Below are 23,576 nucleotides of genomic sequence, written 5' to 3'. Positions count from 1 at the left end.
GGAAAGCTAGATATATTACATCTATTACACCCACCCTTGTCAACTCTTGTGGTAATATAATCAGGGCCTAGTTTTAAGGCTGATTAAATTAGATATCCTAAATTAAAGAATTGGGCATATTAAAATCAAACACAGTCAAACCTCGGGCAGGCCAATTGTACAAATACACAAACATGTCTGGGCCTGGCCCATCAATCACCCTTCAAAGATCATTGCACTTTACTGAGACCCAGCAGGAGATCATCGCATCCCATTGAAATGCACCGGCCTATTGTTGGAAGCCCAGACTTTCTGTCACCTAGAGTTCCAGCAGTTACCTTATCTGGCAACAGGTTATATGTAAACAACAGCATGGAGATGGACACCTGGGGGTGTGCCCCGTTGTCCTGTCAGGCAGACATCAAGAAATCCACTGGGTATTGGAACCCTCTCCTGGGAACTCATTGGCCAGAAACCAGAGAAGTTTCTGGAAAGGTAGGCAGGCAGGGGGATAAAGGTACACATCTCAGACACATCAGCAGCGAAGACTCGATGAGGGAGGCGACCTTGACCATTCAGAAGACTGACCAGAGAAGGAAGGAAGGAAGAAGCTACCATTGAGACTCACCTTCATGACGACGGACCAGGGGGACTCAGAGAATCGAGCCTGCAGTTTAACTAAACCATCTTTGCGGGTAGTATACTTGAATCTGCGGTATCCTCTTATTTTATGTGGGTAATTTAAGGGCTAATAATTTTATTATTAATAAACTTATTGAACCTTTACTTGTGTTTGTCCTTTGTCCATCTTGCAAATAAGGGCACCGGGGTAAAACCTTGGAGTAAGCAAACTGGTCGAAAGTATCTGAGAATTAACAGGTACAACACTCTGTTAGGTCTTCAAAGAACTAAAAGAGGTTGATTGATAAAACTTTTGCTTTCAGCACTCATGTTGACTATTCACTACATTATTTTTGGTTTCTGGGAGGGGGGGTGGGATGGATTTTCCATCCCTGTTTTCAGCAGGTGAGAACGGCGGAAGGGATGGAGATCCCAAAACAGCTTTTCCACCAGTGGGTTTTATCTGATCGACTGTCCCCAGCTCTGATGTAACGGTGTTCCCACTACATAATGATGGGCACCACATTTGAATTCATTAAATATAAGTAGTGGGCCTCCTTGCTGGAAAATCCCCCATGTACAAAAGTTGCTGCTAGGTTTTTACAAACGGTGAACAGAAGCCACGAGGAGCGTGCAGATAAGTACAGCTCCGAAGGGGAAGAAGGTAATGTCCGGGCAGTACTCTTGCACCACCCCCTGGCACTAGCTGTCCCTGAGGGGGCTTCCGACAGGGAGGTTGGGGTTGAGGGGGGTCCATGTTCGTGTTTGGCGGGTGGGGGGGGACATCCCTGGGGTGAAGGTTCCATCTCTGTGGGGGGCAGTGGTCCCCTTGGGCTTTGGGGGGTGGGGGGAGTTTCCACGTCAATGGAGGGGAGGGTTCCTCTTTGAAGTTTTTTTTTTAAACATCGGTCAATCCTTTTTCTGTCAGGAGATGAGGTTGTCGGTGGGGTGGACTCATTCTGAGCCCACCCTGCCAACATCACATTATGGGTGTCGCCTGCAGGATTTTTTAGGGTGTTTAAAAATTTGGTGGGAAAAGCCAGCAGCACAGCCAATGGGCTACACACCACTTTTCCCGCCTGAGTTGATACTTCGGGAAAAAATGAGAAAATTCCCTCCATGTTTTTCTATTTCCGCCTTTAGTAGGAATTCCATATTCTCTCCTACTATCAATATGAAGCCAACCTGACTACAGTTCCCAATTATGTTCTATCTGCCTTATTTAGAGGTATAATATTGGGCATCTACCAGTTCCCTTGTACCATACCTTTTCTAAAAATAATTAGTATGTGTAATATAAGATCTTTGCTATTTCATCTTTAAAAATACAATCCGCCCATACCAGGGGTCTTATCCTCTATGAGTTGACAGCAAATTTTATATCTCTCCTCTTTTTATTTAAAATGTCGTCATAGCAATACAATTTTCACCTTCAAATGTCATGTCCAATGTTCCCTCCAATTTCTATTTGCTTGAGTGCAGTCTGCTTATTGTGCTGGATATTATCTTTAAGGCCAGTGGTGCACACATCCTCAAAGGAACATTGTTGTCCGAGACTTATTTCTTCCCTGCACAGTCTGCCAATCATGCATTCGCACAGCTCATTGGGAACATTGGCAACGTCCACTCGTTCCCTCTCCTTGGTAAATACCAAAGCTAAATCATGCCTTAATATTTCTGCTATTTGGCATCATATTTTATCTTGGCCAGTCCTAATGGCCCTGTTTCCATCTCAACTTTCCTTCTTTTATCTTTAGAATACTTCAGTATTTTGATTTTATGCTTCTTGAAAATTTAGTTTCAAAGTTTTTCTTTGCCATCCTACTATCTTTTGCCAACTTTTCTTCTAATCTCTTCCAATGTTCCTCGTGCTCTCACCACTCTGCATGTAAGTAATGTATGCCTCTTTTCCTGCCCGCAAATTTTCCTTTATATTTTAATTCATCCATAGCGTCTCATTATTGTTTAGAACATATTTTTCTGGATTGCTACTGAACAGAATTTTAAATGTTTCCCGTTTCTGTTCTACATCATTGTTTGCTGATATTGTTGTTTATTTTAGTTCTATTCACGCCCCCTCAAAATCAACTTGTTGCCCATTACTACCCTGGTCTTTGTCACATTTATATCTTTCTCAATAGTCAATTCCTCATGGGGAGATGGTAGAATAATGGTGATGTTACTTGACTAATAATAGAGGATGATGTGGAGATGCCGGCGTTAGACTGGGATGAACACAGTAGGAGTTTTAAAAACACCAGGTTAAAGTCCAACAGGTTTATTTGGTAGCAAATGCCATTAGCTTTCGGAGCGCTACAAAACAAGGCATACAGAGACACAAACTCAAGTTACAGAATACTGATTAGAATGCTAATCAGTATTCTAATCAGTATTCTGTAACTTGAGTTTGCGTCTCTGTATGCCTTGTTTATGAGCAGATATCCACTCCATCTGACGAAGGGGCAGCGCTCCGAAAGCTAATGGCATTTGCTACCAAATAAACCTGTTGGACTTCAACCTGGTGTTGTTAAAACTCTGACTAATAATAGAGGCCCAGGCTAATGCACTGGGGCACTGGCACACGAGAACAAATCCCACCTTGGCAGCTAGTGGGATTTGAATTGACTTTGTAAATCTGAAATATAGAGCTGGCCTCAGTATTGGCGAGCATGAAACTATCAATTGCTGTAAAAACCTGTCTGGTTCACTCATGTCCTTTAGGGAAGGAGATCTGCCTTCCCTACTCAGTGGTTAACAGTGCTGCCTCACAATGCCAGGGACCAGCATTGTGATGAGTTTGCATGTTCCCCGTGTCTGTTTGAGTTTGGGTTTTCTCCGGGTCTCCAGTTTTTTCCCACATCCAAAGAAGTACAAGATAGATTGGCCATGCTAAATTGCCCCTTAGCGTCCCAAAATGTGTAGGTTCGGGGGATTAGTGGGTAAATCAGTGTGGTTACGGAGATAGGGCCTGGGTAAGATGCTCTGTCTGAGAATCAGTGCAGACCTGATGGGCCAAATGGCCTCCTCTGCACTGCAGCAATTCTATGATATTTTGTGCAACTCCAATTTAACAACAATATGGTTGATTCTTACCTGTCCTCTGAAATGGCCAAGCAAACCACTCAGTTCAATGGCAATTAAGGATGGGCAACAAATGTTGGACTTCACATCAACCCCCACATCCCACGAAAGAATTAAAACCGTATTAAATCATATAATGTATGATCATTAATGCCTAGAAATTTCTCCACTTTTATTCCTCGTACATGTTCCGGTTCATTATCGGGTACAGTCGTGAATCCTTCTTTCCAGGACTTCATACATACCGAGTTAGAAAAGAGTCATGCTTAAAATCTGTTACACACTCTGACTTTTTCCAGTTCTAATGAAAGGTCCATGACCTGAAACATTGGGGGGAATTAACCCATCCTGCCCACCATGGGAATCATAGCAGGCGGGGGTGCAGACCATGCAAAGGTCTGTTGACCTTGGGTGGGATTTTCCGGTTTTGGGGCGAGTGCAGCTGGAAAATCCCGCCCATTATTTTTATTTTTCTCTCCACAGAGGTTGTTAGATCTGTTGAGTAGTGCTAGCATATCCTGTTTTTATATATTTGTCCACCACCTACAAGGCACAAGTCAGGAGTGTGATGGAATACTCCCCACTTGCCTGGATGGGTGCAGCTCCAACAACACTCAAGAAGCTCGACACTATCCAGGATAAAGCAGCCCCGCTTGATTGGCATCATATCCACAAACATTCGCTCCCTCCATCACCAATGCACAGTGGCAGCTGTGTACACCATGTACAAGATACACTGCAGGAAATCACCGAGGTTCCTTCAATAGCACTTTCCAAACCCACAACCACTACCATCTAGAACAGGAATGGGGAATCTTTTTCTTATCAAGGGCCAAAATTAGTCGTGGGCCACACACGCATTAAAAAGATGAATTAAGTTTGCTGTTAAGACATAATACAGAAACATTCAACTCACCTGCTGCTTTAATGTGATGGCTAAGTTTACTTTTCCTTAAATAAGTTGCACAGCTTGTGTGTGCCAATCACAGCGCTCCTGAAATCCAGCTCAACTTTTTCTTTCCTTTCCTTTCCCATTCCCTCTCTCTCACCATTCCCACTCTGTCCAAAGATGTGCAGGTCAGGCAGGTTGGCCATGCTAAATTACTTCTTGGTGTCCAAAGATGTGTAGATTAGGTTGATTGGCCATGATAAATACGTGGGATTACGGGGATGGTTGGGAGGAGGGACTGGGTGGGACGCTCTTTCAGAGAGTCGGTGCAATCCTGGTGGGCCTGATGGCCTTCTACTGCACTGTAGGGATTCTATGGTTGGTCTGGATCTGTCTGTCTGTCTCTTTCTCCACTCTGTCTGCCTCTCTCTCTCCCTCTCCTTTACCATTCTGTCTCACCTCCAAACCAGCCCAGGCCAGCAACTCAACAACCCGAGACTCTAGTCCACTCACAGCCCAAGGCTGCACTTGGATCCGAGGCCTCTTCCTCAGTTTACAGGGGCTGAGCCCCTGTCTTAGGACACGACTGGAGGTGGGAGGGGGAGGGGATTGATCCACCGTTGCAGCCATACGTCCTGCTCCTCTTCTCCCCTACGCTGGCTAACTCGCACTTTACCACCCAATCGGCAGCCAGCAGCCTGCCATCCCTTCCCTGTGGTCCAGCTCCTGGATTTCGGGTCTTGTTTTTCCCTCACAGCCTAGGCCTGTGGTGACTGTGTCTGAGGCTCAGGCATCAGACATGGTGACAGCAGGTCCTGGAAGCTGCATGCAGGGGGCTGGGGCCAGATTTTGAAATCTCCCTGGATGAAAAAATGCAATGGGCTGGATCTGACCCCCCCGGCTGGGGCTTCTCAAACCCTGATCTACAAGGGCGAGGGCAGCAATGCCGCCACCTGCAGGCTCCCCTGAAGTTACTCACCATCCTGATTGGAAACATATCGCCGTTCCTCCACTGTCGCTGGGTTGAAATCCTGGAACTCCCTCCTAAACAGCACTGTGGGTGTAAGTACACCACATGGACTGCAGCAATTCAAGGCTCACCATCACCTTCTCAAGGGCAATTAGGGATGGGCAATAACTATTGGCTTAGCCAGTGATGCCCACATCCCATGAATGAATAAAAAAGATTACTTTGAATTAGAGTGCATTGATTTGATGGGAACATTTTGTTCGCTAATGAATAATGTATCTGGCCCAGAGTTAATTCCAATGATAGCCTGACAGTGGACAACAATAAAATGATAAAGGAGAGTTACCTGGTATCCCAGGAAGCATCATTGGACATGACAACCCAATTGCCAGTGACATTCTCATACTTTTCCACAGTCAGAAATGTTCCACCAGCCTAAAACAGACACAATATTGAACAAGTATCAAAAATAGGCTAAGTTATCAATGTCATGAATGCACAAATGTGGCAGGGAACCAGTTTAATAGCTAAACCAAATGACAGTGGAATCCCAATTATCCACGTTCCCATTCCTGATTATCTGCAGGAATCTTTCTCCCAGTGGTAAGGTTCTGCAATGTCTGGTTAACCACATCTGTCAGATCACAGCTTTGCCCCTGGAGTCCAGGCCCCAGACCTGCTACAGGACAGAGCAAGCCAAGTTAAAATTGCTCCCCCAGCAGTAACACCAACCATGGGCTTCCCATTGCAAAGGGGAATGTTACAGGTAGTATGTACTGATCTACATATGACCTGACCTGTAGATTAGAGCTCACCAATCTCATTGGAATCACTGAATCTAAATCAAGCCTGCCTGGATAAGAGTATTTGAGAGCTGACCTACTTGAGGTGTTGAAGATGGTGAAAGCATTTAATCAGATAGGTACAGAGAAGCTATTTCTTCCAGTGATGGGAGTCCAGAACAAGGGGGTATGGCTTAAAAATTCTAATTTGGCCATTCAGAGGCTGTTGTTAGAAAGGACCTTCCCACACAAAGCAAAGTGGAGAACTGGAACCCTCTCTTCCCCCAAAATGCTGCTGAGACTACACCAACGGAAAATGTCAAGCTTAAAATTGACAGATTATTAGGTGAGGGCATTAGGTTATAAAACCAATGCAGCTTGAAGAGTTAAGATACAGAGGCGATGGCCTAGTGGTATTACCGCTCGACGATTAATCTAGAAACTCAGCTAATGTTCTGGGGACCCGGGTTCGAATCCTGCCATTTGAATTCAATAAAAAAAATCTGGAATGAAGAATCTACTGATGACCATGAAACTATTGTTGATTGTGGGAAAAACCCAGCTGGTTCACTAATATCCTTACCTGGTCTGGCCTACATGTGACTCCAGAGCCCCAGCAATGTGGTTGATTCTCAACTGCCCCTCAAGGACAACTAGGGATGGGCAATAAATGCTGGCCAGCTAGCGACGCTATGTCCCATGAATGAATTAAAAAAAAGCAGCCCTGATCTACATTCAAGGGACTGGAATGCCCCCCTGCCACCTCCCCCCCACCCCCGGCGTTCCGAATGGACTGGAATGCCCCCCTGCCACCCCCCCCCCCCCCCCCCCCCGGCGTTCCACTTTTCACCCCCATGTGCCAGCTGGTTGGAATGTGGGCACTTGTTGAGTGGGTGTTGCTGGCTTTGAAAGCTGCTGTTCAGATGGATGTAGGGTTTCACACCCAGCACTGCTGCTGGTCTAATACTCTCAGCAAGATAGCCTGAGAGATATTATATATACAATGTATGTTGGGGTTTGGGGTGCGTACTGCTCCTTTAAGAGTGGTCAGGTGACCCCCTAGGGGATTAGCTCCTCCCAGTGTGGCACCCAGCTGTGCAGTCTTAGGCCTGACTGTGGAACTGTGCACACCTCTAATAAAGAGCTCCCAGTGTTCAAGTTACCAAGCCTACCTCGTGATTCTTTATGCACCCTAAGTCAATAGGTGCATACATAATAAAGTAAAGTTTATTTATTAGTCACAAGTAGGCTTACATTGACACTGTAATGAAGTTACTGTGAAAATCCCCTAGTAGCCACGCTCCGGCACCTGTTCGGGTATATTGAGGGAGAATTTAGCATGGCCAATGCACCTAACCTGCACGTCTTTGGACTGTGGGAGGAAGCCTGAGCACCCGGAGGAAACCCATGCAGACATGGGGAGAACGTGCAAACTCCACACAGTGACCAGAGGCTGGAATTGAATCCAGGTCTCTGGCGCTGAGAGGCAGCAGGCTAAACACTGTGCCACCGAGCCGCTCCTGTCTGCTCGAAGGGGTTACCTCAGAACAATCAGAGGACAGACTCCCCTTCCCTTTGCCAGTGAGGTTACTGCCACTTTGAGTGAGCACAGCCCTAGTTTAAAATTCAGATTTTATGGTATTCCTGAATCTATCATACGGCAACCATATGGCGTGATGTTTTATTGGAATTTGCACCCACTTCTCCTTAAATAAAGGCTGTATACTGGTCAAAACAGACCTGCATTAGAAGGGTTAAAAGAAATCTTTGATTGAGAAATGTAGCACACCTTCAGAAAACAACATGCTCATTCAAGGAAATTCTTCCAGCCGATCCCTCTTTCCAAAAATCCGAATGAATGACATACCATAGAAGTAACTGAGTTCCTGGGATTCCCACTCACAAACTTCACTTCCGCAACATCTCCCTACATTAAATACAAAATAAGATCATTGTGATTTGTATCGATCCAGGTTAACACTTCACTGTAACAAATTTCACTCGTTCTAAACCTAGGCAGATTAAATATAGTGTAAAATAAGCATATTTACTCATGCTCACCAAGTGTTGTAACAAAACAAATCACAAAATATTGTCCAGCTGTTGGCTGGTGTTATTATGTTCATTCCAAGGTCAGCGTTTAGATCTCACCAGGGCCCTGTTCCAAGACAAGAGACCTGCCTCGCAAATTGGTAAACACCTCACACCCATTGGGCGGGATTTTCCGGCTATGCTCACCCCAAAACCGGAAAATCCTGCCCCAGATCAACGGACCTTTGCATAGTCTGCCCCCTGCCCGCTACAATTCCCATGGTGGACGGGATGGAAAACCCCCCGCATCGAGTCCAGAGGTCCCTGGTCTCAGGCACTCAGGGGAGGTTGTCCAACACAGTTCATTCGCTTAGGTTGTAAACTCAAAGAAATAAACACTGAGGGCAGCAACACTCACCGGTAGTCGGGTTTTTAAAAACAGAAAGCTCTAAGTGGAAGTGTTCAGCAGATTCAGGAGTACGCAGGAGAGCAGACAGAAGCATTAAGTTTTTCGGGTTTAGGTTTTTAAGTTTAGTTGCTAGTGCCACAAGTAGGCTTACATTAACACTGCAATGAAGTTACTGCGAAAATCCCCTAGTCGCCACACTCCAGCGCCCGTTTGGGTACACCGAGGGAGAATTTAGCATGGCCAATCCACCTCTCCAGCATGTCCTTTGGTCTGTGGAAGGAAACCGGAGCACCCGGAGGAAACCCACGCAGACACGGGAGAACGTGCAGACTCCAGACAGGCAGTCACCCAAGCTGGGGATCGAACCCAGGCCCCTGGCGCTGTGAGGCAGCAGTGCCGCCCATTTTGTTTTAAGTTAGATAAAATGATCATCTGATATGAGGATATGTCGCATACTTATTATTTTGCATTATTCCCTGAAATCAACTTGTACTGTAGGATTCAGTTAGCTCGACCAATAATTTTGTTCTGTAGGTTCATTTGCTGTGGTAAAAAACGGTAGATTAAAGATTTGTATCTGACCTCACCTTGCCAGATGCTTTCTCAGTTTCACAACAAAAAGATTGGAGAGGAGGGCAGCTATATGCAAAAGACATTGTTAAGGACCAGATCAGGAACTCCAAGGTATTTTGTGAAGTTAGCCTAAACCCTAACTTCTTTATTTGATTTTGAGATTAGGGTGAACAGAAGGTGGTTCACTCCAGGTATGATTCAAGTGACCGATTAGGAAGTTTTTATCAAGACAAACTTTATTTAAGAACACAGTTAGAATATAACAAAAAGAATTAGCATAACTTCCACTAATTAAAACACTTAGACATGACAAAATATAATTCTTAACAGCTAGCTATCTCTGTTGTCCCAATTCAACAGTATTCCCCCAAAGACATAAATCTCTTCTGGAGAATCAGTTAGCACAGAAACAAAAAAATGCTTCTGTGATGCTAGATTTCCAACTTCTTAACACTTCTGAACAGGGATCCAGACAGCAGTTTTCAGAGAAGGATATATCCTCAAAACAGCAAAGCTTCAGAGAAGTGAACCTAGTCTCTCTGGGAGCTCCTAGTCTCCAAACTTAGGAGAGGGGGGGAGAGAGACTCTGCTCTCTATCAACTCAAAGGCAGCATCTAAAAACCAACTAAGCTATAATTCTCTGTGTAAGCCTAGCTTCATCCTGTGACAGGACCATACTTGTCAATCATCCCAATCAAACACCACTCTGCAAAATCCCAGGGGAACACCAAAAACAGCAGAACAGCATTAGTTCAGGTTAAGCAATTAAGTTGCAGCAACAATACAGGATACCGGTTGTAGACAGAATGGATCCGATGAAATGCAAGGGACTGCTAGAAACATTCTGCATAGAAACACAACTAAAATACATTTCTTAAAGACACAGTGTCGTCACAACATGAGCATTCGGTTCACAGCACAAGTGATACAATTTTCCCCTCAATCTATGCTACTATATGGCAAGATATTGGATAATGTAGGCACATCTCTTGAGGCAAGTCGGCTAAGCCACTAACGCAAATGAACAACATTGCCGCGTCTGAGAGAATGTCTAAATTTTGGACCCGTCATCTAATTCCCACTCTCAGGCCAGATAGTGAGATTAGACATCGGTCACCTACTATCCTACACAAAGTGAAAATGAGATTGCTGGGAACCGCAAACTGTCTCCATGGTCCTTGTAACAAGAGTGGCATTATCTGAGGCCTGGTAACAGGCCCATTGCCTTGCTTTGGATCACCATAGTGCAGTTTAATCATATTAATGTTACAACCATTAACCATCTCAATCTCTATTCAATTGCTGACACCAGTATATTTGGAACGATGGAAGGAGAAAAATAAAATTACAAAATGGAACGTGACCCACAAACTTGTTTAAACTTATGTTTGGGTTAAAATATATCACCATTAAATTCACAAGACAATCCTTAAAAAGTATTTTGTGTATCTAAAATGTATGAAACAACATCAATTCTCAACTGGACTATTTTAATGTAGCCTGCTTCTGTAAACTGCTAAAATGCCTCATAGCTTGTAACAACTTGAATTTTGCAATAAATTTTGAAATTCACGATGTTCAAATAAATCATTGTGCAATAAATTAGTCCAAAGCTAATACTCCGATTTAATCTGCTGCTTTGTGCATGATCCACTGCTGCAAGACTCTGATGAGTACAAATGTCAGCAATGGCACGCTGGACAAACTTAGCTTAGTTTTAGACATGGCCAGCATTCAGAAAGTGATTCTAAACATCATTCTGGCAGCTCTCCAAGTGTGTGATTGGCGAATGCATTGCGTGACATGTTGTGGTGATGGGTAAATGCACTGCCTGGCATGTTACCGTGATGTACTGGCTATTGTCCTGTTTCTTGGGGTAGAATGGTACAAAACCACAGTTACTCTTCAGTGACCCTGGTTACAATTACACACATGTAATTAGTCATTGGACAGGGGGCCAAGTTCAACAGTGACTGTTCTTCACAGTGCAATAGCCCAACTCCACTGACATATACTTCAGGGAGGGTTGAGATATCAGAGGGATTTGTTCCCCAGCAATAATCCAGTGGCATCAGCAAAGGCAGTGAACAAAGAAAATCAAGAGGGAAATTAGAAAGGATGTGTAACACGTGTCCCGATGACTAATAGCCAAAATCTGTACCAGTCGTTTCAAGGATGGATCAATTTGTAATTCCCTCCGTTTTCCAGAGAAAAATACATGAATAAAATGTGGATGTATATAAAACAGGAAACATGGATAAACATGCTTTACTTACCAGTCTGTATGATTGTTGTACATCCATTAAGACATCACCAAATGACGTATTGAATGGTGTTTTATCAACTGGATTGGGGAACAGGAGTGAGGTCAGCTTTTTGTCAGAAAAGTTGGGTGGCTCTGGGCCCTTAGGCAACTGATCAACAGAATTCTAGAACATCAAAAAATAATTACAGATTAGAATAAACTTTCTGGTGGAAGCAGGAAGGATAGGATTCTGAAACCAATTTAGAAAATTGGGTAACGTATCGTTCTCATAAACTCGAACGGAAGTATCATTTATGAAGTTGGATCCTGGATCAGGATAAAGAGTCAAAAGCAAGTTCACTTCTCAATGCTCAAGCAAGATTGTCTAAACCCAGAGATTAGCACTGAAAAACAGTATTTATAAAGTGCTAACTGAAGAACGGTACAAGATCATGTTGTGCTTTGTGAATCAATAGCTAACACACGACACTGTCAAATGAATCATAGAATCCCTACAATGCAGAAGCAGGCCATTCAGCCCATCGAGTCTGCGCTGATTCCCTGACAGAGTATCTTACCCAGGCCCACTCCCCTACCTTATCCCAATAACCCCACACATTTACCATGGCTAATCCATCGAAGGGTCAAATTTACCATGGCCAATCTACCTAACCTGCACATCATTAGATTGTGGGAGGAAACTGGAGCACCCAAAGGAAACCTACGCAGACACAGGGAGAACGTGCAAACTCCACACGGACAGTGACCCAAGTCGGGAATTGGCGCTTGGCGCTGTAAGGCAGCAGTGCGAGCCGTGTCGCCCCAAGTTTAGACTGAATTGATTCGGAAAACATATTAATCAGTTGTGAAATAAAAAGCTTTAAAAAATGTAAGAAAAACTGAGTACAGACAGGGCTTGAAGTTAATAAATGTAAAGTCTGTACTTGAGTATCCACCATCAGTAATTGAAAAGATTGAATCAATTCATAATTTCCCCAAGTTGTATTGGAGAAAGTTTTTTTTTAAACAAAGCATTCGAGGTTTTTCTTTAATTAATGTCCCTGTTGCAATCCATCCAGTTTATACTCAATATTCTCTGTACTGAAAAGTAAATTTCTTTGTAAAACTTCTTTTGGTCTTTTTCAAGTTATTCCACAAAGCCGAACATGCCTGGAATGGCTAGAATGCTGTATTGCATGAATCAAAAATGTGGATTGTACTCGAGCAATTCCGATAAGAATAAACTCTACTCTCCCAAGCACAGTGTTAGTGTATCCAGCCGTAATCGTTACCATTATGTACAATAAGATCACAGAGGCGTTTTTCTGGCCTCATTGCACCTGGCGCAGATCATGCTGACCCCGGAGAACAGTGCGTGGGCCTAAAAAACAGTATCGCCCCCAGTGCCTAATGGTTTGCAATCATCCCGGTCTCTCTCGACTGGTGCACACCAGATCACACCCAGAAAGACTGAGGCCTATTAGGATATTTAAAGTAGCATTTAAATATGCATAGACCATTTGACGCTGGGTTCTCTCAGCTCCCAGGATCATCTGACCCTCAGCTCAGGGAGAACTATGATAATCACGACTGGTCCCAGCTGCGACAACCAGGCATGATGGCCACACCGGGGGGCACAGAGGACATTGAAGCCTTGGTAGTCAGGCACATGGTTGGGCAATGCCCACCTGACACCCCGGCAGGGCCAGTTGAGCACTGCCAGTGTGCTGGGGCAGGGCCAAGTGGGTGGGGCCTGAGCAAGGATGGCGCCTAACAGGGGGCGGGGCCCGGAGGGTAAATGAAAGGGGGGGGCCTATGACGGTGGGGCTGGAGGGGGAGGGGGTTGTTGCTGGGCCAGCTGCGGCAGGGCATCTTTATGCAGGGGAAGGGCAGCTCCGCAGGGGGGAGGGGAGGGTCGGGGGGAGGGGAGGGTCGAGGGGAGGGGGGAGGGGGGGGGAAGGGGAGGGCAGCTCTGCGGGGGGGGGGGGGCAGCTCTGCGGGGGGGGGGGGGGGGGCAGCTCCGCGGGGGGGGGGGCGAGGGGAGGGAAGCTGCACGGGGGGGGGGGGGGGGGGGGGGGGGGGCGGAGAGAGGGGAGGGAAGCTGCGCGTGGGGAGGGGGCCAAGAGGGAAGCTCCGCGGGGGGGGGGGGAAAGAGCTCTTCAGTGGGGGAGGGGGAAGCTATTCGGGCAGGTGGTTGTGCAGGGGTGGAGCATGATGGGGAGTATGTCGTTGACCATGGAGGGGAAGTCAGGGGTCGTGAAGCGGGACCATTTAGAGGGCCCCAATGTCCTGATACCAGGAGGGGTTGAGGAACGTGCCACTGATAAGAGCGGTGGGGGGTGATGTCCATGGGCGGGGTGAGGGGCGAGGATGTGTGTGTCCCAATGCACAGAGAGTTCAGGGCACACTCTCAAAACCACGCCTGATTGCTTTGCAGCTGGGCTGATGGCTGTGTTTAGGTTCCACCCCTCCCAGAACCGGCACGCAACTCAACATTCTCCCAAAAAATGACTAAGTGTGGGACGATTGCAGCCCGGTCTGCGTCGAAAAGGCAGGAATTGCTCCAGTTTTCTTGCCAATCACGGCCCATAAGTTTACAAAAGAGCAATTTTCCACAAGCTACCAGCCAATGGTGGAATAATATTAAATATATACTAACTACACTGATGAGAGATTTAGATCTATATGATCATTTTAATTGTGTAAATAAAATACAATGATTGAAAGAGGTTGATCTGTATTTGCTTCACCCCCCCTGCGGCTGGTACTCCATTTCATTCTGGGATTAGACCAAACAGGTTTGAAAATGAAACACACTAAGCACTCATGCTGACCTCTGCGATGGCCTTCGCCAGGCCTTTAAACAGCTGGATGTAGGCAGAGAGTGTGTGAGGACCATATATTGTTGATGCAGCCTCGTAGCGTTGAACCTGTGGACAAATGAACATTAATTAATAAACCCAAATGGGTGCAACTTCAAAATAAGCTGCAGCTCTCTTTGTTACTAAGTTGAGAGTTGGTTGGAGAGTGGGTTGGCCCATTATCTTTCTGATATTAAACTTTGGGCCTCATTTATTTAAGGGCAGTGGATTACAGTTACCCTGCTGGGCATCTCCAGGCAGCTTGCTCAGCATCATCAGCTGTGGTCAGGGCAGCCCAGTTTCCTAAAAGAAGCTTCAAACAAGTGTTAGGACCCTGATTGACATTTACAAAGAGCTGCCCCCGCAGCTCCCTCTCCCCCCCACCCACCCATTTCAGAGGCTGGTCCTGGCCTTCACTGAATGATGGATGGCACGGTGGCACAGTGGTTAGCACTGCTGCCTCACAGCGCCAGGGATCCGGGATTAATTCCGGCCTCGGGTCACTGTCTGTGTGGAGTTTGCACGTTCTCCCCGTGTCTGCGTGGGTTTCCTTCAGGTGCTCCGGTTTCCTCCCGCAGTCCAAAGATGTGCAGGTTAGGTTGATTGGCCATGCTAAATTGACCCTAGCGTCAGGCGGATTAGCAGGGTAAATATGTGGGGTTACGGGAATGGGGCCTGGGTGGGATTGTGGTCGGTACAGACTCGATGGGCTGAATGGACTCCTTCTGCACTGTAGGGATTGTACGTTTGAGCGGTGCACCCATGGCCCATAATGAGTGCAAGCGCCCCTCCGCCATGCTGAATGTCAAGTTGCCCATTTTGAACTTGAAAAACAGGTCTGGCTCTTGGCCAGAATCTCAATTGCATCAGGAGGAAAAAAAATCTCTTTCAACATCTGCCAAAAACTGAGTTGGAATGATCTTCAGATTGCATCATACACAGCTTCATTGAAGAAGTCATTCCTCAAGTCATAGCCCGACCCCAGCAATTCACACAGACTGGAGAAACATGATTTCAGCAATAAAATCCAAAGTGTAGATCGAGGGTTTTTCACTTCACCCGACCTGTAACTGCAACGCTGTATCCTGCACCTTCTCCTTTCCTTGCTCTCCTAAGAAACATTATGTTTTTGTCTGTATAGCGCGCAAGAAACAATACTTTTCACTGTATCCCAATGCATGCGACAATAATAAATCAAATCAAAAGGGTATTGAACATTGGGGCGAATTTTCCCGTTCAACCCGCCACGGGAATGGTAGTGGGCGTGGGACAGACCATGGAGAGGTTCATTGACCTCAGGCGAGATTCTCCTGTTTTGGGACGAGTGCGGCCCGAAAATCCCGCCCATTGAGTTTCAATAAGGGACACAATTGGGCCAGGTAGGTAGCTCTGTGATTTATACTGCATGGATTTAGATTTGAAACACGGGTTCAAACTTTGAACAGAATTTAAAACAAGGTGTTTGCCGAATAGTCATTTAAATAAATCGCATTCAATGTCTTCGGCTCCTGGCCTGAAAGCTCAGCCTCCATGTGGACTGGGCAAAACCTGCCAGCTTCTGGCTGGACCACTAGATGGAGCACTGTGCTCAAGCAAAGCTCTTCAGCATCCCAGCTTGGAGTGAGCTAGAGGATGCTGAGTGAAAGGGATGAAATGACTGTTCCATTCTACAAGCAGACCTTTGTTGAGGCATCTCAGACCCATTCAGTTTCACTTGATAATGGCACTTAAACAATTTAGCAAACATAAATTTTAAGGTGTTTGTGGGCGACAGCCACATTAAAATTACAATACCTGTTAGCTGATGTGACAATTGCACTCTGAAAAGCAAAAACCCTCCCATACTCGAAGGGACTTTCTCTTGGAATCAAACACATCATAAACCTTAATCCCATTTCCCCAGTGTTGACACTTCTGAAACTCACAGGCTGGGATTCACGGTAAAATCCACAGCCTAATCTCCCCTTCCTCACTTTGAAGAAAAAGCAAGCTCCAGGAAATAGGCAGGAAACCAAACGGGAAGAAAATTCATTTAGAAAATCCAGTTTGCGAGGATTCTGCGCATAAACCAATCGCCCCACCTTTACGGCAAATCACTACTTAAAGCTACAGATCAGCTGTTAATGGAGAGTTTATCATGGAATCCCTACAGTACAGAAGGAGGCCATTCGGCCCATCGAGTCTGCACCGACAACAATCCCACCCAGGCCCTATTCCTGTAACCCCACATATTTACCCTGCTTATCCCCCTGACACTAGGGTTAATTTAATACGGCCAATCCACCTAACCTGCACATCTTTGGAGTGTGGGAGGAAATCGGAACACCCGGAGGAAACCCACGCAGGGGGAAAGTGCAAACTCCACACAGATCGAGTCCGGAATTGAGCCTGGGTCTCTGGTGCTGTGAGGCAGCAGTGCTAACCATCAAAGCCACTAAATGCTAGTGGCCTGAGTATTTTACAGGAAATTGAAACCACAAGAGAAAATGCTGGAACATCTCAGCAAGTCTGGCAGCAAGAAGAGAAAAGAGCTGACGTTTCGAGACCAAATGACCCTTTGTCAAAGCTAAAAGGCATAGAAAGTGGGAGATATCTATACTGCAGGGGGAGGGAATGAAAGATGAGTCATAGCCACAGAAACCAAGGGGAAAGACTAAGAGGTGCTAATGGCTGTCCATAGAGAGAATAGAAGGTGTGAATGGCCAAATGACAGAGAAGCTGAAATCAGAGGGCAAACTGTGACAGATGAAGATGTGGGGGGAGGAGGGAGATGGGTGGGAGAGAGGTAAAATTAAGAAAAAGGGGGAAGGGAAGCAAAGGGGGAGGAAAGGTAAAAAAGGAGGGATAAAATAGGGGGAAGAGTGGGGGGGAAAGAAAAATAAAGGCAATAAAGAAATAAAACGTAGGGAACAGTTAAAAATAAAATAAAATGGAAACAAAGAGGTCGAGGTGGGATAGAGCTAATCAACTGAAGTTGTTGAATTCGATGTTGAGGCCGGAAGGTTGTAATGTGCTGAGCCAGAAGATGAGATGCTGTTCCTCCAGTTTGTGTTGAGCTTCACTGGAACATTGCAGCAGGATCGTGAGTTAAAATGGCAAGCAACCGGAAGAAGTTTAACAACACCAGGTTAAAGTCCAACAGGTTTATTTGGTAGCAAAAGCCACACAAGCTTTCGAGGCTCTGAGCCCCTTCTTCAGGTGAGTGGGAATTCTGTTCACAAACAGAACTTATAAGACACAGACTCAATTTACATGAATAATGGTTGGAATGCGAATACTTACAACTAATCCAGTCTTTAAGAAACAAAACAATGGGAGTGGAGAGAGCATCAAGACAGGCTAAAAAGATGTGTATTGTCTCCAGACAAGACAGCCAGTGAAACTCTGCAGGTCCACGCAACTGTGGGAGTTACAAATAGTGTGACATAAATTCTGATTCTAGGATCGCATGATAAAGACTCAGGAGGAAAAAAGCAGAAATATTTATGTGAAATAGTGTGACATAAACCCAATATCCCGGTTGAGGCCGTCCTTGTGTGTGCGGAACCTGGCTATCAGTTTCTGCTCCGCGACTCTGCGCTGTCGTGTGTCGCGAAGGCCGCCTTGGAGAACGCTTACCCGAATATCAGAGGCCGAATGCCCGTGACCGCTGAAGTGCTCCCCAACAGGAAGAGAACAGTCTTGCCTGGTGATTGTCGAGCGGTGTTCATTCATCCGTTGTCGCAGCGTCTGCATAGTTTCCCCAATGTACCATGCCTCGGGACATCCTTTCTTGCAGCGTATCAGGTAGACAACGTTGGCCGAGTTGCAAGAGTATGTACCGTGTACCTCACAACCGCACAACCTCAAACAGACCATTGTCCGCAGCAAACTACCCAGCCTTCAGGAGAACAGTGACCACGACACCACACAACCCTGCCACAGCAACCTCTGCAAGACGTGCCGGATCATCGACACAGATGCCATCATCTCACGTGAGAACACCATCCACCAGGTACACGGTACATACTCTTGCAACTCGGCCAACGTTGTCTACCTGATACGCTGCAAGAAAGGATGTCCCGAGGCATGGTACATTGGGGAAACTATGCAGACGCTGCGACAACGGATGAATGAACACCGCTCGACAATCACCAGGCAAGACTGTTCTCTTCCTGTTGGGGAGCACTTCAGCGGTCACGGGCATTCGGCCTCTGATATTCGGGTAAGCGTTCTCCAAGGCGGCCTTCGCGACACACGACAGCGCAGAGTCGCGGAGCAGAAACTGATAGCCAGGTTCCGCACACACAAGGACGGCCTCAACCGGGATATTGGGTTTATGTCACACTATTTCACATAAATATTTCTGCTTTTTTCCTCCTGAGTCTTTATCATGCGATCCTAGAATCAGAATTTATGTCACACTATTTGTAACTCCCACAGTTGCGTGGACCTGCAGAGTTTCACTGGCTGTCTTGTCTGGAGACAATACACATCTTTTTAGCCTGTCTTGATGCTCTCTCCACTCCCATTGTTTTGTTTCTTAAAGACTGGATTAGTTGTAAGTATTCGCATTCCAACCATTATTCATGTAAATTGAGTCTGTGTCTTATAAGTTCTGTTTGTGAACAGAATTCCCACTCACCTGAAGAAGGGGCTCAGAGCCTCGAAAGCTTGTGTGGCTTTTGCTACCAAATAAACCTGTTGGACTTTAACCTGGTGTTGTTAAACTTCTTACTGTGTTTACCCCAGTCCAACGCCGGCATCTCCACATCACAGCAACCGGAAGGTCAGGCTCCTGATTGCTGAGCACATTCAGTCTGTGCGCAATCAGGACCCTGACCTTTCTACAGGATATTGTATAGTACATCAACAGAACCCTGACCTTTCTACAGGATATTGTATAGTACATCAACAGAACCCTGACCTTTCTACAGGATATTGTATAGTACATCAACAGAACCCTGACCTTTCTACAGGATATTGTATAGTACATCAACAGAACCCTGACCTTTCTACAGGATATTGTATAGTACATCAACAGAACCCTGACCTTTCTACAGGATATTGTATAGTACATCAACAGAACCCTGACCTTTCTACAGGATACTGTATAGTACAACAGAACCCTGACCTTTCTACAGGATATTGTATAGTACATCAACAGAACCCTGACCTTTCTACAGGATATTGTATAGTACATCAACAGAACCCTGACCTTTCTACAGGATATTGTATAGTACATCAACAGAACCCTGACCTTTCTACAGGATACTGTATAGTACATCAACTGGACCCTGACCTTTCTACAGGATATTGTATAGTACATCAACAGAACCCTGACCTTTCTACAGGATATTGTATAGTACATCAACAGAACCCTGACCTTTCTACAGGATATTGTATAGTACATCAACAGAACCCTGACCTTTCTACAGGATACTGTATAGTACATCAACAGAACCCTGACCTTTCTACAGGATATTGTATAGTACATCAACTGGACCCTGACCTTTCTACAGGATATTGTATAGTACATCAACAGAACCCTGACCTTTCTACAGGATATTGTATAGTACATCAACAGAACCCTGACCTTTCTACAGGATACTGTATAGTACATCAACTGGACCCTGACCTTTCTACAGGATATTGTATAGTACATCAACAGAACCCTGACCTTTCTACAGGATATTGTATAGTACATCAACAGAACCCTGACCTTTCTACAGGATATTGTATAGTACATCAACAGAACCCTGACCTTTCTACAGGATACTGTATAGTACATCAACAGAACCCTGACCTTTCTACAGGATATTGTATAGTACATCAACTGGACCCTGACCTTTCTACAGGATATTGTATAGTACATCAACAGAACCCTGACCTTTCTACAGGATATTGTATAGTACATCAACAGAACCCTGACCTTTCTACAGGATATTGTATAGTACATCAACAGAACCCTGACCTTTCTACAGGATATTGTATAGTACATCAACAGAACCCTGACCTTTCTACAGGATATTGTATAGTACATCAACTGGACCCTGACCTTTCTACAGGATATTGTATAGTACATCAACAGAACCCTGACCTTTCTACAGGATACTGTATAGTACATCAACAGAACCCTGACCTTTCTACAGGATACTGTATAGTACATCAACTGGACCCTGACCTTTCTACAGGATATTGTATAGTACATCAACAGAACCCTGACCTTTCTACAGGATATTGTATAGTACATCAACAGAACCCTGACCTTTCTACAGGATATTGTATAGTACATCAACTGGACCCTGACCTTTCTACAGGATATTGTATAGTACATCAACTGGACCCTGACCTTTCTACAGGATACTGTATAGTACATCAACTGGACCCTGACCTTTCTACAGGATATTGTATAGTACATCAACTGGACCCTGACCTTTCTACAGGATATTGTATAGTACATCAACAGAACCCTGACCTTTCTACAGGATATTGTATCGTACACCAACAGAACCCTGACCTTTCTACAGGATATTGTATAGTACATCAACAGAACCCTGACCTTTCTACAGGATATTGTATCGTACACCAACAGAACCCTGACCTTTCTACAGGATATTGTATCGTACATCAACAGAACCCTGACCTTTCTACAGGATATTGTATAGTACATTAACATCCGTTCATCAACTCTGTCAACAATAATAGGGAAATACCCACACAAAACCAAATAACTGAAACTGACCAGCAGAAATAAAATCACTTCCAAAAGAATAAGATTAAGGCAAGTTGCGCATAGACCGATCGTTGGGTTACATAATGCCAGTGCATGTTAATTATATAGTTAGATACACAAGTGAAGGGCATTATTTGATTAAAAACTTTGAAGACTTATAAAGAGGATTGGGTTAGAAAGAAAGAGGCAGACAGAAGTAATTCTGGAAGCAAAGGAACTATCAAGAAAAGATATTCTTTGAATTCCATACTTCACCATCTGCCTTGGAATCCAATATTAATGCATCTCTCCCACCTGCTGCCAAACTATTTCATTTTTTTTAGAATGTTCAGGATCCGTATATAACCACAGTATAAACAGATTTACGCTGGAATGTGTCTCCATGTGTGTGATACTTGACTTCCAAAAGGCCTTTGACAAGGTGCCTCACGGGAGACTGCTGAGTAAAATAAGGGCCCATGGTATTCGAGGCAAGGTACTAACATGGATTGACGATTGGCTGTCAGACAGAAGGCAGAGAGTTGGGATAAAAGGTTCTTTCTCAGAATGGCAACCGGTGACAAGTGGTGTCCCGCAGGGTTCAGTGTTGGGGCCACAGCTGTTCTCTTTATATATTAACGATCTAGATGACGGGACTGGGAGCATTCTGGCCAAGTTTGCCGATGATACAAAGATAGGTGGAGGGGCAGGTAGTATTGAGGAGGTGGGGAGGCTGCAGAAAGATTTAGACAGTTTAGGAGAGTGGTCCAAGAAGTGGCTGATGAAATTCAACGTGGGCAAGTGCGAGGTCGTACACTTTGGAAAAAAGAATAGAGGCATGGACTATTTTCTAAACGGTGACAAAATTCATAATGCTAAAGTGCAAAGGGACTTGGGAGTCCTAGTCCAGGATTCTCTAAAGGTAAACTTGCAGGTTGAGTCCGTAATTAAGAAAGCAAATGTAATGTTGTCATTTATCTCAAGAGGCTTGGAATACAAAAGCAGGGATGTACTTCTGAGGCTTTATAAAGCACTGGTTAGGCCCCATTTGGAGTACTGTGAGCAATTTTGGGCCCCACACCTCAGGAAGGACATACTGGCACTGGAGCGGGTCCAGCGGAGATTCACACGGATGATCCCAGGAATGGTAGGCCTGACATACGATGAACGTCTGAGGATCGTGGGATTATATTCATTGGAGTTTAGGAGGTTGAGGGGAGATCTGATAGAAACTTACAAGATAATGAACGGCTTAGATAGGATGGACGTAGGGAAGTTGTTTCCATTAACAGGGGAGACTAGGACGCGGGGGCACAGCCTTAGAATAAAAGGGAGTCACTTTAGAACAGAGATGAGGAGAAATTTCTTCAGCCAGAGAGTGGTGGGTCTGTGGAATTCATTGCCACAGAGGGCTGTGGAGGCCGAGACGTTGAGCGTCTTCAAGACAGAAATTGATAAATTCTTGATTTCTCGAGGAATTAAGGGCTATGGGGAGAGAGCGGGTAAATGGAGTTGAAATCAACCATGATTGAATGGTGGAGTGGACTCGATGGGCCGAATGGCCTTACTTCCGCTCCTATGTCTTATATCTTCCTACCCCATGTGCATTCATATAATCTTCAGGCTTTTAAAAGCTTGAGATCACCAACTCACTCCATCTTAATTTATCAAGTCTTCTTTTAGTCATGTCTCACGCAATGAGCACTTGCTCCTCATCTTGGATTTTCCCTCTCCCAATCTCTGGAATCTCCTCCAGACCCACTGTCCGTTGAAAACTCTGCATTCCTCCAGCTCTGTTTGTGCATCCTTCACTCCACTATCGGCGGTTGTGCCTTCAGCTATCTTAGCCCTTATGCTCCATAATTTCCTCTCGATGCCTCCCCATCGCTCTCTCATCCCTCCATAAAATCCAACTCTGAACAAGCTGGCCATCTATTCTATTTGCTGAAGCATAAAGATGAACTTCATTCCTGGGAATAAGTCACCTAAATTGTCAGGCATCTTAATGGTCTGAATATAATGCTATTTCCTATGTAATAGTTTTTAAAATCCTTACCATCCGGTGCATCATATTGTCCAAGCAATATGATAATTTCTCGGTTTGGATTCAGTTTTTGCCTGATTACACAATTGTGGAGCACTTTCGGACATTTTTCTATGTTAAAGGTGCTATTAATAAAAGTTATTGCTGTTGTTCTCAATTATTTTTAAATCTAATTGCATCACTGGGTAAAGAAATTATGTGGTAGATGTCGGTCATGTATTCTCCATATTTACACAAATGACAAAGAAAAGATAGCCTATTCAGCCCATCATTCCGATGCTTGGTCTTCAACTGATGCCATCCATTCTCAACCCTGGCCTTTCCCCATTCCCCGTTTAAATTCTTTCTTTGCCAATTACTTCACTGAACCTCATTTAAATAATATTATAGATGCAAA

The 23,576-nt window shown here is 45.0% G+C and overlaps 1 protein-coding gene across 1 annotated transcript in view; it reads right to left on the bottom strand.

Annotated features, from left to right (window-relative positions):
- Window positions 1–23,576, bottom strand: part of asah2 (N-acylsphingosine amidohydrolase 2) — a 95,912-nt gene that overhangs the window by 25,249 nt on the left and 47,087 nt on the right. The window contains exons 17-20 of the mRNA XM_078222924.1: window positions 14,415–14,510; window positions 11,612–11,764; window positions 8,190–8,249; window positions 5,887–5,975 (exon numbers count right to left, since the gene is read on the bottom strand). Coding sequence (XP_078079050.1) covers window positions 5,887–5,975; window positions 8,190–8,249; window positions 11,612–11,764; window positions 14,415–14,510 — 398 coding nt within the window. The remainder of the gene's footprint in view (window positions 1–5,886; window positions 5,976–8,189; window positions 8,250–11,611; window positions 11,765–14,414; window positions 14,511–23,576) is intronic.

This window comes from Mustelus asterias, chromosome 11 (assembly GCF_964213995.1).
Source record: "Mustelus asterias chromosome 11, sMusAst1.hap1.1, whole genome shotgun sequence".
NCBI lineage: Eukaryota > Metazoa > Chordata > Chondrichthyes > Carcharhiniformes > Triakidae > Mustelus > Mustelus asterias.
Note: the sequence above shows the minus strand (reverse complement) of the source record. Positions and strands in the feature narration are given on the sequence as shown.